This window comes from Centroberyx affinis, unplaced genomic scaffold (genome assembly GCF_046629955.1).
Source record: "Centroberyx affinis isolate AG114_WGS23_722 - 3 ecotype Tasmania unplaced genomic scaffold, CSIRO-AGI_Caff_v1 ptg000076l_1, whole genome shotgun sequence".
Taxonomy (NCBI): domain Eukaryota; kingdom Metazoa; phylum Chordata; class Actinopteri; order Beryciformes; family Berycidae; genus Centroberyx; species Centroberyx affinis.
This window is the reverse complement of record NW_027278785.1, coordinates 228,069-244,303: the sequence shown is the minus strand read 5'-3', so window position 1 is coordinate 244,303 and position 16,235 is coordinate 228,069. Positions and strand designations below refer to the sequence as shown.

The 16,235-nt window shown below is 43.3% G+C and overlaps 3 protein-coding genes across 10 annotated transcripts in view; 2 read left to right on the top strand and 1 right to left on the bottom strand.

The window, feature by feature from the left end:
* cux1b (cut-like homeobox 1b) overlaps positions 1 to 2,042 on the bottom strand; it is a 59,647-nt gene extending 57,605 nt beyond the window's left edge. For 6 of the 8 annotated variants that reach the window (XM_071521571.1, XM_071521564.1, XM_071521580.1 and 3 more), the window contains exon 1: positions 1,939 to 2,017. In XM_071521571.1, coding sequence (XP_071377672.1) covers positions 1,939 to 2,001 — 63 coding nt within the window. In that variant the 5' untranslated portion in view covers positions 2,002 to 2,017. Of the gene's footprint in view, positions 1 to 1,938 lie in introns of all 8 variants that reach the window. The other 2 variants (XM_071521555.1, XM_071521598.1) reach the window with 2 other exon arrangements.
* A 6,653-nt stretch (positions 2,043 to 8,695) lies between these two features.
* Positions 8,696 to 10,678, top strand: LOC139645668 (alpha-(1,3)-fucosyltransferase 4-like). The gene has a single exon (XM_071521457.1). The coding sequence runs from the start codon at positions 8,823 to 8,825 to the stop codon at positions 9,972 to 9,974; it is 1,152 nt and encodes a 383-aa protein (XP_071377558.1). The 5' UTR covers positions 8,696 to 8,822; the 3' UTR covers positions 9,975 to 10,678.
* Positions 10,679 to 12,567: 1,889 nt separating this feature from the next.
* On the top strand, positions 12,568 to 16,231 carry LOC139645329 (myosin regulatory light chain 2B, cardiac muscle isoform-like). Its single transcript, XM_071521024.1, has 6 exons — positions 12,568 to 12,648; positions 12,816 to 12,891; positions 13,507 to 13,611; positions 14,172 to 14,250; positions 14,503 to 14,551; positions 16,018 to 16,231. The coding sequence occupies exons 1-6, from the start codon at positions 12,613 to 12,615 to the stop codon at positions 16,120 to 16,122; spliced, it is 450 nt and encodes a 149-aa protein (XP_071377125.1). The 5' UTR covers positions 12,568 to 12,612; the 3' UTR covers positions 16,123 to 16,231.
* Positions 16,232 to 16,235: the final 4 nt, after the last annotated feature.

The window sequence follows — 16,235 nt, the reverse complement described above, 5'->3', positions numbered from 1 at the left end:
GCAAACGAGAATGCAATTGGCTGACAAAGGCGTGTGCAGACTGTGATCATATCATACTAGCCCCCATTCTCCTCAGAAAGCGGATAAGAAAAAAAAAAAAAGATTCTTCTCTGAAGGCTATCCTCTAGGAGCCTCTCAGTGGGAGGGAGAGTAAATAAGATGTCATCAATAATAGACAGTGAATGTTCTGAGCAGTGCTGCACACACCAGCAAACGCACACACATTCATGCACACGCACACACACGCACACACACACACACAGACAGACACACACACAACAGCTCCGACTGATTCCTATCCTGCAGACAGGCCTGCCAACCGCCAGCCTTTTTGCACACGCTCAGATTCACTGTCCTGACTAATCGCTTGTGATAGGGGCCTTTGCCATAATTACCCAGGGCCTTATCACAAACTTATGTGATGCATTTTTCATGTCCTGGCTGCTGGCAGTGCCTTCACTGTTCTGGCAGTCAATCTATGAAAAAGACTGATCTCAGACAAATTTACACACACCAGTTCAAACAGGGAGAGACGGGTGAGAGCAGGGTGAAGGGCCAGGGAGAAAAAGGGTGGGGGTGGGCAGGCGGAGGGAGGGTGAGAGGAAGATGGGGGGCAGGAAGGGGGTGGGAGAGAGGAGAGGAGAGATAGGGGGAAAGAAAAAGAGAGCAGTCTCAAATTTTTACATAATGCATGAATAAGGGGCACGAGTAGGAGGACCAAACAGGATCAAATAAATAGGAGAAGTGAAGCCTTGATGATGTGGCATAAGTGCAACACAAAGACCGCTGGAAATACTTGTTCAGTGTCCTTTGTCTACTGAGTCATAGGGGCATCATGACCTAAATAAAAGTTTAAACCCTAAGCTTATGTGATTCACAAAATAATGTATAAATAATTCGTCTACCCTACTTAATACAATCTTATGTTAATGACGACAGTAACTAGGCTAGCAATATTCAGAAATTGTGACTTAAAATTCAGCATGCACGTTAAATGCCACGGGAAAACACAACAGCTCCATTGTCTACATTTTTGTAATAGGTCAAACAGGCTTTAATATACACAGACTATATTCACACACTGAATGGGCCTGTTCCTCATAGCCTTTACTGAGCTAGGGATCTCCTCCGCGCACGCCTAGATTAGTGACGTGCGTGAGACTGGGACATTTCTGGAGTTCTTCATCAACAACAAGGTCGTGCTCTTTTTTTTTTTTTTTTTTTTCATTTAAATGCTTCGTGTCAGCAAGGACTGTCCCGTCCACTTTCACAGACGTGGCAATGTCTGTAAAACCTTTGCTATAATTGAGCAGCGCGTAGCTTGCCATCAGGGGAAAGCAAAAAAAAAACGGCTGTGTTGATCAACCATTATCACGGTGATGTCTTAAATATAAACAGTTTAAAAACCGTTAGCCGACAAGGTGGCTAATGTTTTCATTCGTGGCAACTAAACTTGCCGATTTGACAGTTAAAGCAAAAACACAAGCAAAGCTCTATGTCTGTGCTGCCCGTCTCAACGGTTGGTGTCACCACAGCGCCACCGTAATGAGTCGCACTTATTTTTCCCCAAATTATCCAACCTTACAACGGCTAAGCGTCGGGCTAACTACGGCTACTTGCTTCTGTAAAGTTGCAGAACATGTAATAAACCAAAACATATCAAAAGCTTTCGCGAGAGACTGCGATTTGTTTTATTTCGGCGCATCCCCGCGGCATCGCCCGGCTGCCAGTTGTAGTGTCCGATCGATGTGAATTGAACAAAGAGGATCAATTTCTGATCAGCGAGAGAGCCACTTTCATCAATGTGAGGAAGAGGTCTTGAATTCTCTTCCTAAACAGCCACGGAACGGCCACCAAAACACAAAACATGAACACCGAAACAGACAAGACTACTGAACTGAATAGAGCGTAGGCCATTTAAAGAGAGGGGAAACTGACCTGTAGTTGTTGTAAGTCAAAACGCTTCCAATATTGAAACATCGATCCTGCATTGGCCGCCATCTTGAGACATATTGAGACAGGAATGAGATGCTGATAGAGAGCGCGGGGGTTGGAGTTCAGTGGAGAGGACTGGGCGGGGCGGGAAACACGGAACGGATCCGGTCGACGGTACGCTCGGCGAATGACCGGTGTACGGACTGGAGTCACGCTACAGGAGTGTCGCCTTAATAACGCCATAATAATTGCTTTAATAGCATTATATCAACATTCGATATTACAGGTAAGTAACTGAAAAGGAAGTGATTTACATCCCATTTTATTATGTTTAAATACTCGAACTCACGTGCGCCAGGTGAGTCAAAATTTGATCTTGTAGTTTTTTTTTTATCATTAAAACGGAGAGCAAAGATCAAGGGAAAATAATGCCAGGAATTTATTTGCAGGCCATAGCTTAAAAAAACACATCAGGGCAGCATTCAGGACCAATATTCCCTCTGATATGTGTGTGTCTGCAAGATAGTTTGTCTTCGTCTAATAATTTATTATATTGACCGCATAACAATGTTTTGTCAGTCATGTGTAAGTGCTCCACTTGTCACCAGAAATGTAGTCGATGTAATATAAGCGGGTTTCGATATTTTGGTAGGACGTGATGTCAGATGCAGAGACTTTACCATAGACATACCTTGGGGCTTAGCGAACTGACGCCCCTTCTTGAACTACTTCGCACCTATTTTTACAGTCTATGCTTTGCACCAGTCATTTATTCTAGTAGGGTTACTGTTATTATCACAACACTTTGATTTCATTTCTGATTACTACAATGCTTTACATCTGACCTGCAGTTGTGCTGTTGCTGTCATGTTACAATGTTGCGTTTTGTATCGTCTTGTTTGTCTTCGTTTGGAACGACCCCAAATAAAAGTTTTCGTTCCGTTGTGGACGTGTGTGAGGGGAAATGCAATAAAGTCGAATTTAATTTAAATTGATTTAAATATTAGGCCTGTTGCAAAGAAGATAAAGCCTGCTGTCCGTCCAAATCGTAAAAAAACAACACTCAACTGTAGCCTATAAATAACTAACCTTTGTGAGTTTCACGATACAGTTTGTTTTTTTAATAAAAGGGTAGATCTAATGTACAAACTCAGCATGTGCAGCAAAGCAGTGATGGTGAGGACCTGCTGAACTTGACCATTGAAGAACTGGTAAAAGATGGAGTGGACTTTTACTTGGCACACGAGGTGTGAAGGCATTTTCAAGCTCCATGAATGAATACTGTCTTCACTATCTGTTTAATTCAACATTAATACGATAAAGTATCAAAAGTATGTACACTGGATATTCTCAATTAAGGCAATGCTTCGCAACAAAAATATAATTCTGATTCTAATTTATCAAATAAGATCCAGTCGAGCAGTTTTCCACATTGGGCGGCAGCAGTCTAGTGTTTTGGGTGTCTGTGTGTATGTTGTTGTTGAAGTGACCTTGAGCAAAACACTGGACCCCTCGCTGCTGCAGGGGCGTCCCTCCCTGCGTCCCTCCTGACTGGCCGTGTCCTCTGACCCCTCTGGCTTGTGGACGTGTCTCGGAGGGATATGCAGAGAATTCCTAATTACACAGTATGGGGATAGAGTGCCCCAAATTCCTCTGTCAAACTGTAATGCCTCACCCACCTTAAAATGCATTATGCTTCAGCCTCCACTTGCTCAGCACACAAGGGCACACAGAGCCGAGCTGCACAACATTTATCAGGGCAATACATCTGCTGTACACATTGTTTTCATTTTTAGCATTTTGTGGGTTCTGCAATTGAGTTGTGTGTGTGTGTGTGTGTGTGTGTGTGTGTGTGTGTGTGTCGACTGTGTTGCGAGGCCTGCCTGTCTGGAAAATCTTGGCCTGCATTTGTTTTTTCTCGGATGCTCGGAGCCCACAGCCCTCCTATCAGCTCAGCCGTTAACAAAAAAAAAACAACAGGTTATTGCTTTATTTTTGTCTCCAATAATTTTCATTTATTTCACAGCCATTACACTTCAATTGTGTTTGCTAAAAATAAAACCAGAATTTGCCATAGATAATAACGCCTCTTTCATTACATTTTTGTGAATACAAGGGTGGGTATTTTTGTGCTTTGAATTAGCTCAAATTTCAGCTCATTACTTGATTTGATTTGAGGCCGTTTGTTTCTTTCTCCTTGTATGAATGGTGCTCAGTGGTCAACTGATATGCAGCCTAAATAACCTTCTCTTATTTTATATTTAACACATATTATAGTGAATTAAAGCTTGCCTTTGGTTTGCCCATCACACCCAATCACATGCTTTTAATAAAATGTACTGAATAACTAGTTCTTCAGATAGGAGTGCCTGCTTCAAAGGAATTACAGTGAATGACAGTGAAGAAAGATAGCAGCATGATCCACATGACTGTCAGTGTCTATTACTGATTATTACCATATAAAGATTATTGTCTTATATCAAGACTATGATAAATCGACCTGCAATAAAAAAAAATGTAATGAATGTTCTGCTGAAAAGATGTTTACTTTTCAGGCAAAAGGCTGCATATGAACCTGAGAATCTCGCCTTTAATCCTTTCATCTGTTCCTTATTCAGCCACGTTCATCAGTGTCTGCTGGGCTTGGCCTGCATGAGATGAGATGCTACCTATCATTAAGCCAAACCAGAAATACAGGTCTGAGATAATACATGTAGGCTCAGTCGCTCTGCAGTATGGCCTTTATGTTGCATTTGTAGCTGTCTCTCACACAAAGGAGATGCATGACTAAAAGGAACAGGATATATTGTTGTGTTGCTGCTGATCTTAACACGGCTCTTGATAGAACAGAAGGGCAAATTATTATATAGAAATAGATTTTATTGTGCCAACCATATTTTATTGATCAGCTTTTTTAAAGTAACCCTCAGATAGAGATATGCTGTTTGATATTTTAACTTCAAACTCTTTAATTTGTATGTGAAATAACGCAATAACTATGAGGTTAAAGCACAGACTGTAAGGTTTAATTTGAGGACAAGTTCAGCTATGACTGATGAATATTTAAAGCCATGCGCCTTTTGTACATTCATCATTCATTCAAATTATTTGGTGAGACTAAGATCCTGTTCAATGAAGTAGTAATTTTGTTCACATGTAGTCAAAATGATCTTAATGTGGAATGCCTTCTAAAAGTCTACAAGCAAACATTACAAATCTCTTGATATCTCACTGTCAGTTTCTCTTTTCAAGCTCTCTGCATTTCAATGTTCAGTATCTCCACAAGGATTTAGCTGAAACTACACTCTGCTCTAGATTACCTTGAAGCAGCAGGGCGTTCACAGTTAGAATAAGTCAGAACAAGTAAGAGTCGGAGTTATCAATCCACCTTCAAATTATCACGTTTCTGCTACAGAGCTTCAAGTCTGGCATGAATGACTTGAGTGGGGTTTTCCCCCCTCCACTAATCTTTCTATTGCACTCCATGGTGAAATTAGTGGGGAGAGAAAGCTGCTCAAATTGTTCTTGAGGGGACAGTAGAAGAAACATGTTAGAGCCCACAAATTTATCCTCTAAAAAGCTTAATCAGGTCATGTGCATGTGGTTAAAATTTAAATATAGAGAAATAAACACAGATTCTTTGTGTCGTTGCCAATATAAAACTACATCTCTTACCCTTTACTACCCCGAAGAAGCTAGAGGCTACAAAATAAAACAGCTTCTCTGTCCTTTAGCTTTCCCACTTTCCTCTGTTTGTCTCCCTTTCCCTCCCCGCTCATTGACTGTGCCTGTAAGGTGCTTTTAGCAGGCCTTGTGTGGCCGGGTTAGAGATGGATGTGTGGCCCTTGGGAGCCGAAGGCAGAGAGCAACACTGATCATGTCAGACAGGCTGGGGAGGCTGCATAAGATCATCATCACCCAGCAGTGAAGTGAATCGCCGCAGTGGCACTTTCACACAACCTCTGACCTCCGGGGCAACCTCCGAGGTCATGTTCAAGGTCAGGGGTCAGCGAGGGCCTCTGAGATCGGGGACCTCTCCGTCCCCCTCCCCTCCCCTCCCCTAACTCTTTCTCTCCATCTTCTCTCACTCCGTTTTTCTTTCTTTCTTTTTTCTCTCATCCTCTATTTCTCTGTTGCTCTCGCTCTGTCTGTGGCTGGGACCAATTGAGACATCCCATCCCCTGGGAGTGGAAGTAAAAAAAAAAAAAAATTGAAAAAGGAAAGCAAGAGAAAATCAATAGGAAAGATGAGTGAAGAGCTGGGGGTCCCTTCAAAAACTGAATGCTTCTCTCCGTGCTGGTATGATTCACACACACACACACAAACAACCCTTCTGACAAACAGGAAGGCAGCAGTAAACAACAGGCCTGGCCAGTGACCACAACTACAGAGAAAGATGTGTGAGGCCCATGATGTGTGCCAGTTTCCTGTGTATTGCACCAGTAACACACTGATAACTTGAGGGTTTTCACTTCTACTTGATTAACCAAATTGACCTCTCTCCTTGTGTGTGTTCTCTCTCTCTCTCTCTCTCTCTCTCTCTCTCTCTCTTCTCTCTCTCTCTCTCTCTCTCTCTCTCTCTCTCTCTCCTCAGTGTTTATCTGTGCTTGTGTGTGTGTGTGTGTGCATGAGTGTGGCTGGTTGCTGAGGTGATACAGATGGTGGATAGTTGAACCAGAGAAAGACGCAGTATTGATCAGACCATGTGGATTCAAGGTCTGCCACATGGCTGAGTGACTTTGATGAGGAAGAGTTCTTTACTAACAAGAAAGAGGAAAGATAGAAGCAAAGATAAAAGCCCAGCTTTGTGTGTTCACTTTGTTTGTTGTGCTGAGCCCCAAGATACAAAATGTCACTGTATCACCAATCAGTCTGTCTTTACTTACAGTACATTTCTGATAAAAATAAGCACTTCTTCGTACATCAGTAAAGAAGGAATTGATTACAATGAACGAACAAAAACCTGATAGGAGACTAAACAATGAACACATCACTATTGGTCATTTCCCGGCCCAGGCCACCTCAACTATTTCTGAAAGAAAGACACAGACACGTGAGTATAATGTACAGACAGACACATGTGTGTATAATGTTGAGCCTCACCATGCAGGCCTACAGTATCCATAACTTATGACAGAAGAGATCGCCGTGTTCCTTTCCAACCAAGATAACCCCAGGCAGGACATTAAATGATTGGCTGAAAATAGAACTGTTCAGATGAAAGGGAGGATAAATAATGCAGAAAGAATACAAAACCTCTTATGGGGATAACTAGTCACACACGCATGCACACGCGCACACACACACACACACACACACACACACACACACACAAACAAAGAGATTTTTCCTCCACAGTGAGGAAAAGAGAATTGATGTTACAGGAAGGAGGAGGACCCTACGGAGACGCACGTGCCTCTTGCTTCATCTCCTCCCACTCCTCCTTATCTGCCATTTTTTTCTCCTCACACGCAGACTTCATGACACACTCGGGGTCTGTGGGGAGAAATATGCTGTCCCACTGATGTGTGTGTTTTTCCAGCCCACCAGAGCTCAGACACAACACAGAGAAACATTTCCAACCTCCCTTTCTAATGATTCTTTCATGAATTTTGATCAGGATTCATCTAGATAATGATGGCCTGGACAATTGATCCTTTACATAAAGTGGGTGTATCCGTCAACATTTGAGTGCATGGTGTTTATTCCTACATTTCTTTAGATCCCCCTCATCAGTGTGACTCATTTATCAAGGTTTCTGCTTAGGGGACGCTGAAATGCTGGGTCATATCTAATAAATAAAACATGCAAGCCAAACCTTTTCAAAGACTCGTTGCTGCCTAATTTTCAGAGGAAATGTTTATTCATCGGCTAAATTAAAAATGCATAATTTGAGATAAGTCCCAATGTCATTGCTACACAAGCTAAGCAGGACACTTTGCAGGGCAGCTTTGTGTTTGTGTAGGGAGACACCTAGTGGTCAGTGATCTGTGTAGCGTTTAGTAGGGAGATCCATGGAGGTTTGGCGGCCACTTAGGCCCATACTGTACAACTTCACAATAAAAAAAATATTTATTTGTTGATTAGGATCAGGAGTATACTTTTAATAACTATGCCTAACCATAAATAGGAGATTATAGGCCGACAGACATATAGGCTCCTGTGTTGTCTCATTATGATTTTGTCTCTTGCCTCCATCTAAAAGACTAGCTAAAAGTATGTATGATATCTTGCATTAACAAAGTAGCTTACTAAATGAAAAATACGCCAGTTATCTGAAAATGGCATTATAGCCTATTAAATGTGCAGGACGCTGTGCCCCGGGCCAAGGTGTTACCCAGCCTAAAAGAGCCTGTGAGGCCGACCGGCAGTCAGCAGGCCCCACAAAAGCCCCATTCACCGGTAACTGGAACCCAGACCGACGCTGCCACGTCAAATGTTTGAGCATACAGCACTGCGACTGTTTTTGTCTTCTTCTTTTTTTGCCTTGGAGGCAGCATGAAATCACCGCCACCACGCAGCGCAGGTAGGCTGACCAACCAGAACAATGCAGGGGGAAACTAGGACGTAAAGTTGGACTATTGTTGGCTGCTAGTCTAAGGTCACCTGCACGTTATCAGCGCTCCTCCTTATCTTACCAGGAAGGGCAATGGCAAAGTAGGCAAGCCTTGCCTTAGGGTGTGTCAACAGGTTTCTCCTGCCCACACGGCTATAAGGGCGGGAACTGAATTTACCTTTCTTTTTCCTGAACCTAAAAAGGTTTTCATTATTAGAAGTGCAACTGTCTCTTGGTGGACACAGAGGAAACAAATCAGTTCTGATGAGGGGGATGTTTTGAACTGTTTTGAACTGAAGGGAGAGGAGAAGTGAAGGGGCAACAGGCGCCCATGGGAGTTGTGGCCCCTCAGAGAGCAGCAGGCCGCTCATTCATCACATCTCACAGAGCCGGCAAGAAGAAATGCCATGTGACTGTTTTGAAAACGACATCCTTGATGTGTGGGGCCACCGCCGGTTTTCTGTTCTTCCTGGCAGTTTGTCTTGTCTACTTACCGGACCCGTTCACCCAGCCTCTCTCTCCTACTGCTGGGGTTAGCAGTGAGGTGACGCTCCTAATATGGACGCACCCGTTCGGCCGATACCGCCGACTTCCGGATTGCGAGGCGCTCTATCAGATCAGCGGGTGCACGTTGACCGACGACTGGCGTGCATACCCGCAGGCTGACGCCGTGATCATTCACCACCGGGAGATTGCCACCAACGTGAGCGAGCTACCACCGGATCCACGGCCACGTGCTCAAAAATGGATCTGGATGAACTTCGAGTCCCCCACGCACACACGTGGTCTGTGGCGGTTCGAGGGCATTTTCAACCTCACCATGACCTACCGGCTGGACTCTGACATTTTCGTGCCTTATGGGCATTTGATCCCCCTCTCACACAGACTCCAGGGTGCCCACCAGCACCACGTGCGGGCCCTCCGTGGGCCCTCGCCCTCACACCGCAGGCCCCGCCTTGTGGCCTGGGTCATCAGCAACTGGTCAGAGTCTCATGCTCGCGTGGCCTTCTACTATCAGCTCAGCCATTACGTCCAGGTGGATGTGTTTGGGCGTGCAGGCCGCCCGTTACCTGAAGACACCAATGGCAGTGTGGTGCGCCTGGTCAAGCGGTACCAGTTCTACCTGGCGCTGGAGAACTCCCAGCACACCGACTACATCACAGAGAAGCTGTGGAACGCCGTGCTGGCTGGGGCCATACCCGTGGTGCTGGGCCCGTCCAGGGACAACTATGAGCGCTTCCTTCCCCCTGAGGCCTTCATCCACGTGGACGACTTCCCCACAGTCCGAGGGTTGGCCCAGTACCTGCTGCTGCTGAGACGCAACCCGGCCCGGCTGCAGCGCCACCTGGACTGGAGGAGGAGTTACAGCATCCACCGGCCCACCTTCTGGTCCGAACACTACTGCACAGCCTGTCGACGGGTAAGGAACGCCAAAGGCAGGACTGATGTGGTCACAGACATCACAGGCTGGTTCCAGTCTTGAAGTGCTCTTACCTCTAACGCTGGACAAAATGAAGGCAAAACCTGACAGATCACCAGTAATGTGTTAACTACAGGAAAACAAACTACCTGCTCACCAACCCACTTGTTACATTTGGAGCAAATCACCTGCTGGAGATAACCATAGTCTAGAATTTCTCCATTATTTATTATGAACCATGATTGTTTGGGAAACTGTGATTTAAGTAACTGTATTAGAACAGCTTGTCATGATTTGTTAAATCATAAACTATACAGTATTTATATGCATGATGGTGAGTGCGTGAATGTGCGTGTGTGTATGTGTACACGCTTGTTGTAAGTGTGAGCGTTTTTGATTTAGGAAGGTAATAAAGAGACTTCCTCTAATAAGTTCACGAATACCTGCTGTCAAGTTCATGTCTCTCTGTACAGATTTATCGACCTGTAAAAAAGAAAAAGGAATGTGTACCAGTGAATACTTTGCACTTAATCATGTTAATCACAGTGTCTCTGTTGCACTGCATCTGCTCTACTATCTACTATTAGCCTCACACCATACATGGGCAATGCTCACCCATAAAAAAATCATCCTTTGCCCCTGTAATAGCACTCCCTGCCCCTGCCTCATGTCTGCACATCAGAGACTATTCTCAGTCAGAGGGGTCACACTGAAGGACCACAAAGGTGTCATCAGGCCCAAACCCCCATCTTAGGCCAACTCATACCACAGACACTGTTTGAATAAAAGACAGCTGCACTAACATAAACATGCTCCTATGTTTCCTTTATCGTTGTTTTACATAGCAGAACTATGTTGTTTTACTTGTCATTTTACTATCATTGTGCATGTTTCTTTGTGAGCTGCAGCTTAGAGTTACAACAAGGCAAAAGAAAGAACTTAAAATGGGAGAGAGAGAGAAAGAGAGAGAGAGACACAGAGAGTGCATGTGTGCCTGTTTTCAAAGAAAGTTTTAAAAGGAACTGCTCTGTTACTTGATAGGAGTCAGACGCTGTGATGCGGATCGTTCAAATTTACACCTCTGTGTTAGTGGCCTGACACAGAGTTAACACTTTGCACCGTCAAATGAGACATTACCCCAGGCACAGGGGCATGAAATAGTGTTGATTCTCATTTGAGACGATGCCTCAACAGCTGTTGGAGCTGTTGAAGTCCACCAACAATAATCCTATCAGATGGCCGAAACACACACAACTCATCAATCTCATTCATGTACAAGACAGCGGTCTTAGCATAACTAGTTACTGTAATGATAGGCCAAACAAAGCAATATCAAGTATACCAATATACCAATAAGGGTCTATTTGTAGTGCCTCCATCTCCTCCCAATGCCTAACATGTCCTTCGTTTAAAATAGGAAGAGCCTCCAAATGTCATGCATACCTTCCCACTGTCTGAAGCTTTTACAGCACGGCCTCTATTGTCTTAACACAACAGGTGCTGAACAGTTGGCCTGGTAGTATATAAAGGACGGGCACTCCTCCTATTGTTTCTCAAGGTTTCAGCTGATCACAAAGAAGGCTGCAAGATCCACACAATGGTAGGAGTCTGTATATTTGATACATTCATTTCACTAACCAAATTGTGAATTGTTATCTTTTTCATAAGAACTCTGAGCATGCATTGCTTGCCACGTTAACGCAGTTTGTGTTCATCTGTGCAGCGTCATTGCTATCAGCTGCTCATCATGTATAGTGATTATGTGATCAAGCATTATATCGCCAAGTCATGCAGAAACAATTACAGCTTAGTAAAATATAACAAAAAGTCAGTTACTATTATATAATAGTAACAGATGAGGTCACACTTTCTTTGGATAATCTAATACTCAAATACTCAAGTTCCAATCCAATAACCCTTTATCACAAGCATGTCATATACATACTACATACCATACTACATCATATATACATGCTACATATGCATCATCATATACATACTACACATACACACTCACACCTATGGACTTCTTCTTCTTCTTCTTTTTCTTGCTGTGAGGCGACAGTACTAACCACTGACCCACAGTGCCACCACTATGCCACTATACAGTCTACTGAGTTTCAAGTGATAATTGTGTGAAAAGGAGTGTGTAGATATTCAATGTCTGGGCTAGGGTTAATCTTTTGGTTGGGTTAGGGTTAACCCTAACCCTTAATGTTAGAAATAGGATCAGGTCAGGGTTAGGGTTAGGGTTAGGTTTAAAAATGGGGTCAGGGTTAGGGTTTAGCTAAGGTCAGGGTTAGGGTTACATAGTCTGTAGAGATGCACCAAATTGGCAAGTGACACTTTGTTGTAACTTGATAGTTCGTTGAGTATCAACACTGGACTATCCAAATAAAGTTTTACTTCCAAAGATGAATGAGTGAATTGTGGACTACACTGAGCAACACTGACTAGTTGTGAATGATCAGCTGTTCGGAAAAAAACCCTCAAGCCATCCCCAAGTGCCTTGATGTGGAAAGGTGGAGTTGTTTGATGTTGTGCTGACCGTGGCTGGTTCCCACCCCCTGCTGCGTGTAAACCTCAGTCGGCCTGACTCAAGGGAACCGCCATGGCTCTCCTCTCATCCGACACGCCTGCTCTGTTACAGGCACCCAAAAAGGCCAAGAAGAAGGAGGGAGGAAGCTCCAACGTCTTCAGTATGTTTGAGCAGAGCCAGATCCAGGAGTTCAAAGAGGTTAGAGGACAGATGCTGTGGGGAAAGTGTGTGTGTGTGTGTGTGTGTGTGTGTGTGTGTGTACATGTGTGCTTGTATTTGTCTCTCTTTTTCTATTTCTCTCCCTCTCCCTCTCTGCCGGTGAGTTACCTACTCCAGTAACTTGTCTACCTGTCCTTTTCTTCCAGGCATTCACCATCATGGACCAGAACAGAGATGGCTTAATTGATAAGAGTGACCTGAGGGACACCTTTGCTGCTCTGGGCAAGTATTTACTGGTATTATACAGTAAAAGCACACATCTGAATAGCTCTGATATTCCATTTATTTATTTTATTTACTTGTTTATTTAACAGGGACAAATGCATAAAACATTGTTTCATATATAAAATACAAAATAGATGCCATGCATACAGGTTTTTAGCCATGGCTAATTTGCAACCCCTGTCCCTGGCTAGGCTTTTGGAGTTAAAACAGATAGAAAAACAAGAAGTACAGGCACATTAAGCTTAAGAATAGTACAGAACATTAAAATACAATGCAGATAAGGACAGGGACTAAGATGTTAGTAGTACATAAAATACAATAAATAAGATATAACTGTGAAAGAACATCATGCTGCTGTCATCCATACTTGCTTTTCATTCGCACATTTCTACTCAACATGTTCTAGTTGAAAGTGTCAGTTGGGTATGTTTACCCCATTTGCAATATTTTTATTTATATTCTAATTTTCTTTGCCATGTCTTGTCACTATTTGCTGCTGCAACGACCCAATTTCCCCACAGGGATCATTAAAGTTTCATCTTATCTTAACATCAATATGCAAATTACGTGCTTGGTGTGGTTGATGAAAGAGTATGATGTGTTTACTGGCAGGTCGCCTGAATGTCGGTAATGACGAGCTCGATGAGATGCTGAAGGAGTCTTCAGGCCCCATCAACTTCACTGTCTTCCTCACCATGTTCGGAGAAAAACTCAAAGGTCAGTCAATACCAGGCTTATAATGCAATTTGCATTGGTTTTTATTTATATTTTATTTCCAGTTTGGAGTTCAAGTTAAGTTTAGTTTCAGTTTGTTTTAGGTTTGTTTCCATTTTCCATAGCTGATTTCATTAAGGTTTTGTTATATCTAGTATCAGTTGAATATTTAGATTTTCATGTATAAGGAATAACTCTTCATGTGTCCTTGTTGAAAAGGAAGGCCAAGTATACAATGATGGAGAATAATCATATAGGAGTTTTATCGTATGTATCATATATCGTATGTGTTAGTAGTTGTGGCATCTATTAATTTTTGGATAGTTTTCTCCTATACTCCACTCTTGAATTGGCTTTGACTGGAACAAAATTAACATTAAAATATTTAATCTAATTTTGTTTTGGAGGCAGTGATTAAGTTAAGCATCGTTTTTTTTAAACACTACAGTTTTTTTGTTGTATTTCAGTTTACTAAAATGTTTTTTCATGCTTAGTTTCAGTCTTAGTTTTAGTCAACTATAATAACCTGTGCAGCATACTCATGATGTTCTGCATTTTGTCAGGAACGGACCCTGAGGAGACGATCCTCAATGCATTCAAGGTCTTTGACCCAGCAGGAGAGGGGATCCTGAAGGGGGAGGAGTGAGTGTGACTTCCTCTGCAATCTGCTATCTGCTTAGTCAAGGCAGACGTGGCTACGTGGCTTGTTGTGCCTCTCAGAGGGAGTAAAGACAGAGATAACTACAAATAAGTGTAATATAAAATGTAATAAAACAATAAAGTTTCAGGATTCAGATAATGCTTATCTTGGTCAGCGAAACAGAGAACACAATTAATTTCAAGTCAAAGAAATGGCAACAGTAATTCTTCTTTTCTCTCTTTTCTCTCCTGTAGGATGAAATATCACCTCATGTCACAAGCTGACAAGTTTACAGAGGCTGAGGTGAGTTGTTGCTTGGCAACAAGGTGAAGTATGGGATGTATCAATATGAGATAGTGATTCAAAGGTATTGGTCGCGTCGATAGTGTTGAACAAGCTGAAGGTGAACGTTGATGAATAAGCGGCGTCTGAGGCAATTTCATTTGATTTAAACCTCTTAACTACCAGCTACGGCTTATTACAAAGATCCTTCTCAGCTCTCTCATGTAGCCCCCTTCAGTTACACTGCCATTCATAACCTACATGGCCTCTGGCTAGAGACACAGTAATCTCATTTGTACAGCAACAGATGTTTCTCTTAAAAACATCCGTTGACTGGGGAGTGAAAAGTCTGTCTTTCATTCTCTCAAGGGATCAAAGAGACCAGTCTAATCACTATGAAATCTGTCACATTTGTACTGGTTTGAAGAGACAGATTGACTTACAGTAGGCTTACTATGTTGTGAAATGTAAAAGATGTTTCTCCCTCCTTCTCTCTCTCTCTCTCACTCTATCTCACTCACACACACACATACACACACGCAGCCTACACATATTTTATGAGGAAGCTTTCATGTTCTGTACATCAAAAGGCTGAAACTGAAAAAAAGAGAAAGAAAATGCGTATGAAACAACAAAACCTCCAGACAAATAAACAGAATGGTGTTCCCATGGCAGCAGGGTGTAGTAATCTGACGGCTGGTTTCCCATGGCTGTGTCTCACTGCCCCATAGACCTCCACTCTGTCTCACTGATGGCTCCTGTGATTGCAATCATCCATCTTACTGTCAAAGGGAAAAAAGGGCAAGAAAGGGGAAATCACACACACCATCTCTCTCTCGCTCCCATGTGTCCAGCAAACAAGCCACCCTGCTGCGAACAGAGCCAACACATGGACCGCAGGCCCTCTCCACTGGGGGTAGATAGGAGCGTGTGTGTGTATGTGTGTGTGTTTGTGCGCCTGTGCCTGTATGATGTACAGAGAAAACATGTGTGGGTGTGCATCTTCGGCTGTCTGTGCCTGCCCATTATACTGCATGATCAGTCACTGGAGTGTACACAGGGGAGCCGTGGACATGTCTGATCTTGCAGCTGATCAAAAGCACCAGAGACTTGTTCCCTTGTGGCCATGCAAGCGGGCCTCATATCAACATGTCTCTGTTCACTAGACAGGAAAAAGAAGAGGAGAAGAAGACAGAGAGAGGGAGGGGGGGGCGTCCCTTTCTCCAGAAAGGGAGAAACAGGCAGGCATAGCACAGATGAAAGGATACACAGAGAGGCCAGAGATAGATATGACAATGATACATAACCGCACTTATCTCTCGGTTCTGATGAGCTAATTGAATGGTAAAAGTCAGCGGTGTATTTATCTGTAGACATACGGAGTGTGTGTGATCCCTCCACCAACTTGACGGCTCCCATTGTTGAAAGAGCCCGGGATAAAAAAGACCATTTGCAATAAAAGCCTGTTCTGTTCTGTTTACCTGCAGGTAAATCAGATGTTTACAAACTTCCCCCTGGATGTCGCTGGTAACCTTGACTACAAGAACCTGTGTTACGTTATCACCCACGGAGAGGACAAAGAGCAGGAGTGAGGGAGGGGAGGAAACAGAGGGATGAAAGAGAAAGACGAGGAAGAAGAGGAAGAGCGGTTGTGAAGCTCCTGCCTGTAAATAGCCTCGCTGTGCTGTGAAGTTGTGGTGTACAG

Excerpts from the sequence above, each read along its gene's own strand:
- LOC139645668 (XM_071521457.1), top strand. The coding sequence starts at position 8,823 with ATGGGAGTTGTGGCCCCTCAGAGAGCAGCAGGCCGCTCATTCATCACA.
- LOC139645329 (XM_071521024.1), top strand. The coding sequence starts at position 12,613 with ATGTTTGAGCAGAGCCAGATCCAGGAGTTCAAAGAG. Across the intron at positions 13,612-14,171 it reads GTTCGGAGAAAAACTCAAAG|GAACGGACCCTGAGGAGACG; the intron begins GTCAGTCAATAC and ends GCATTTTGTCAG. Across the intron at positions 14,251-14,502 it reads GGGATCCTGAAGGGGGAGGA|GATGAAATATCACCTCATGT; the intron begins GTGAGTGTGACT and ends TCTCTCCTGTAG.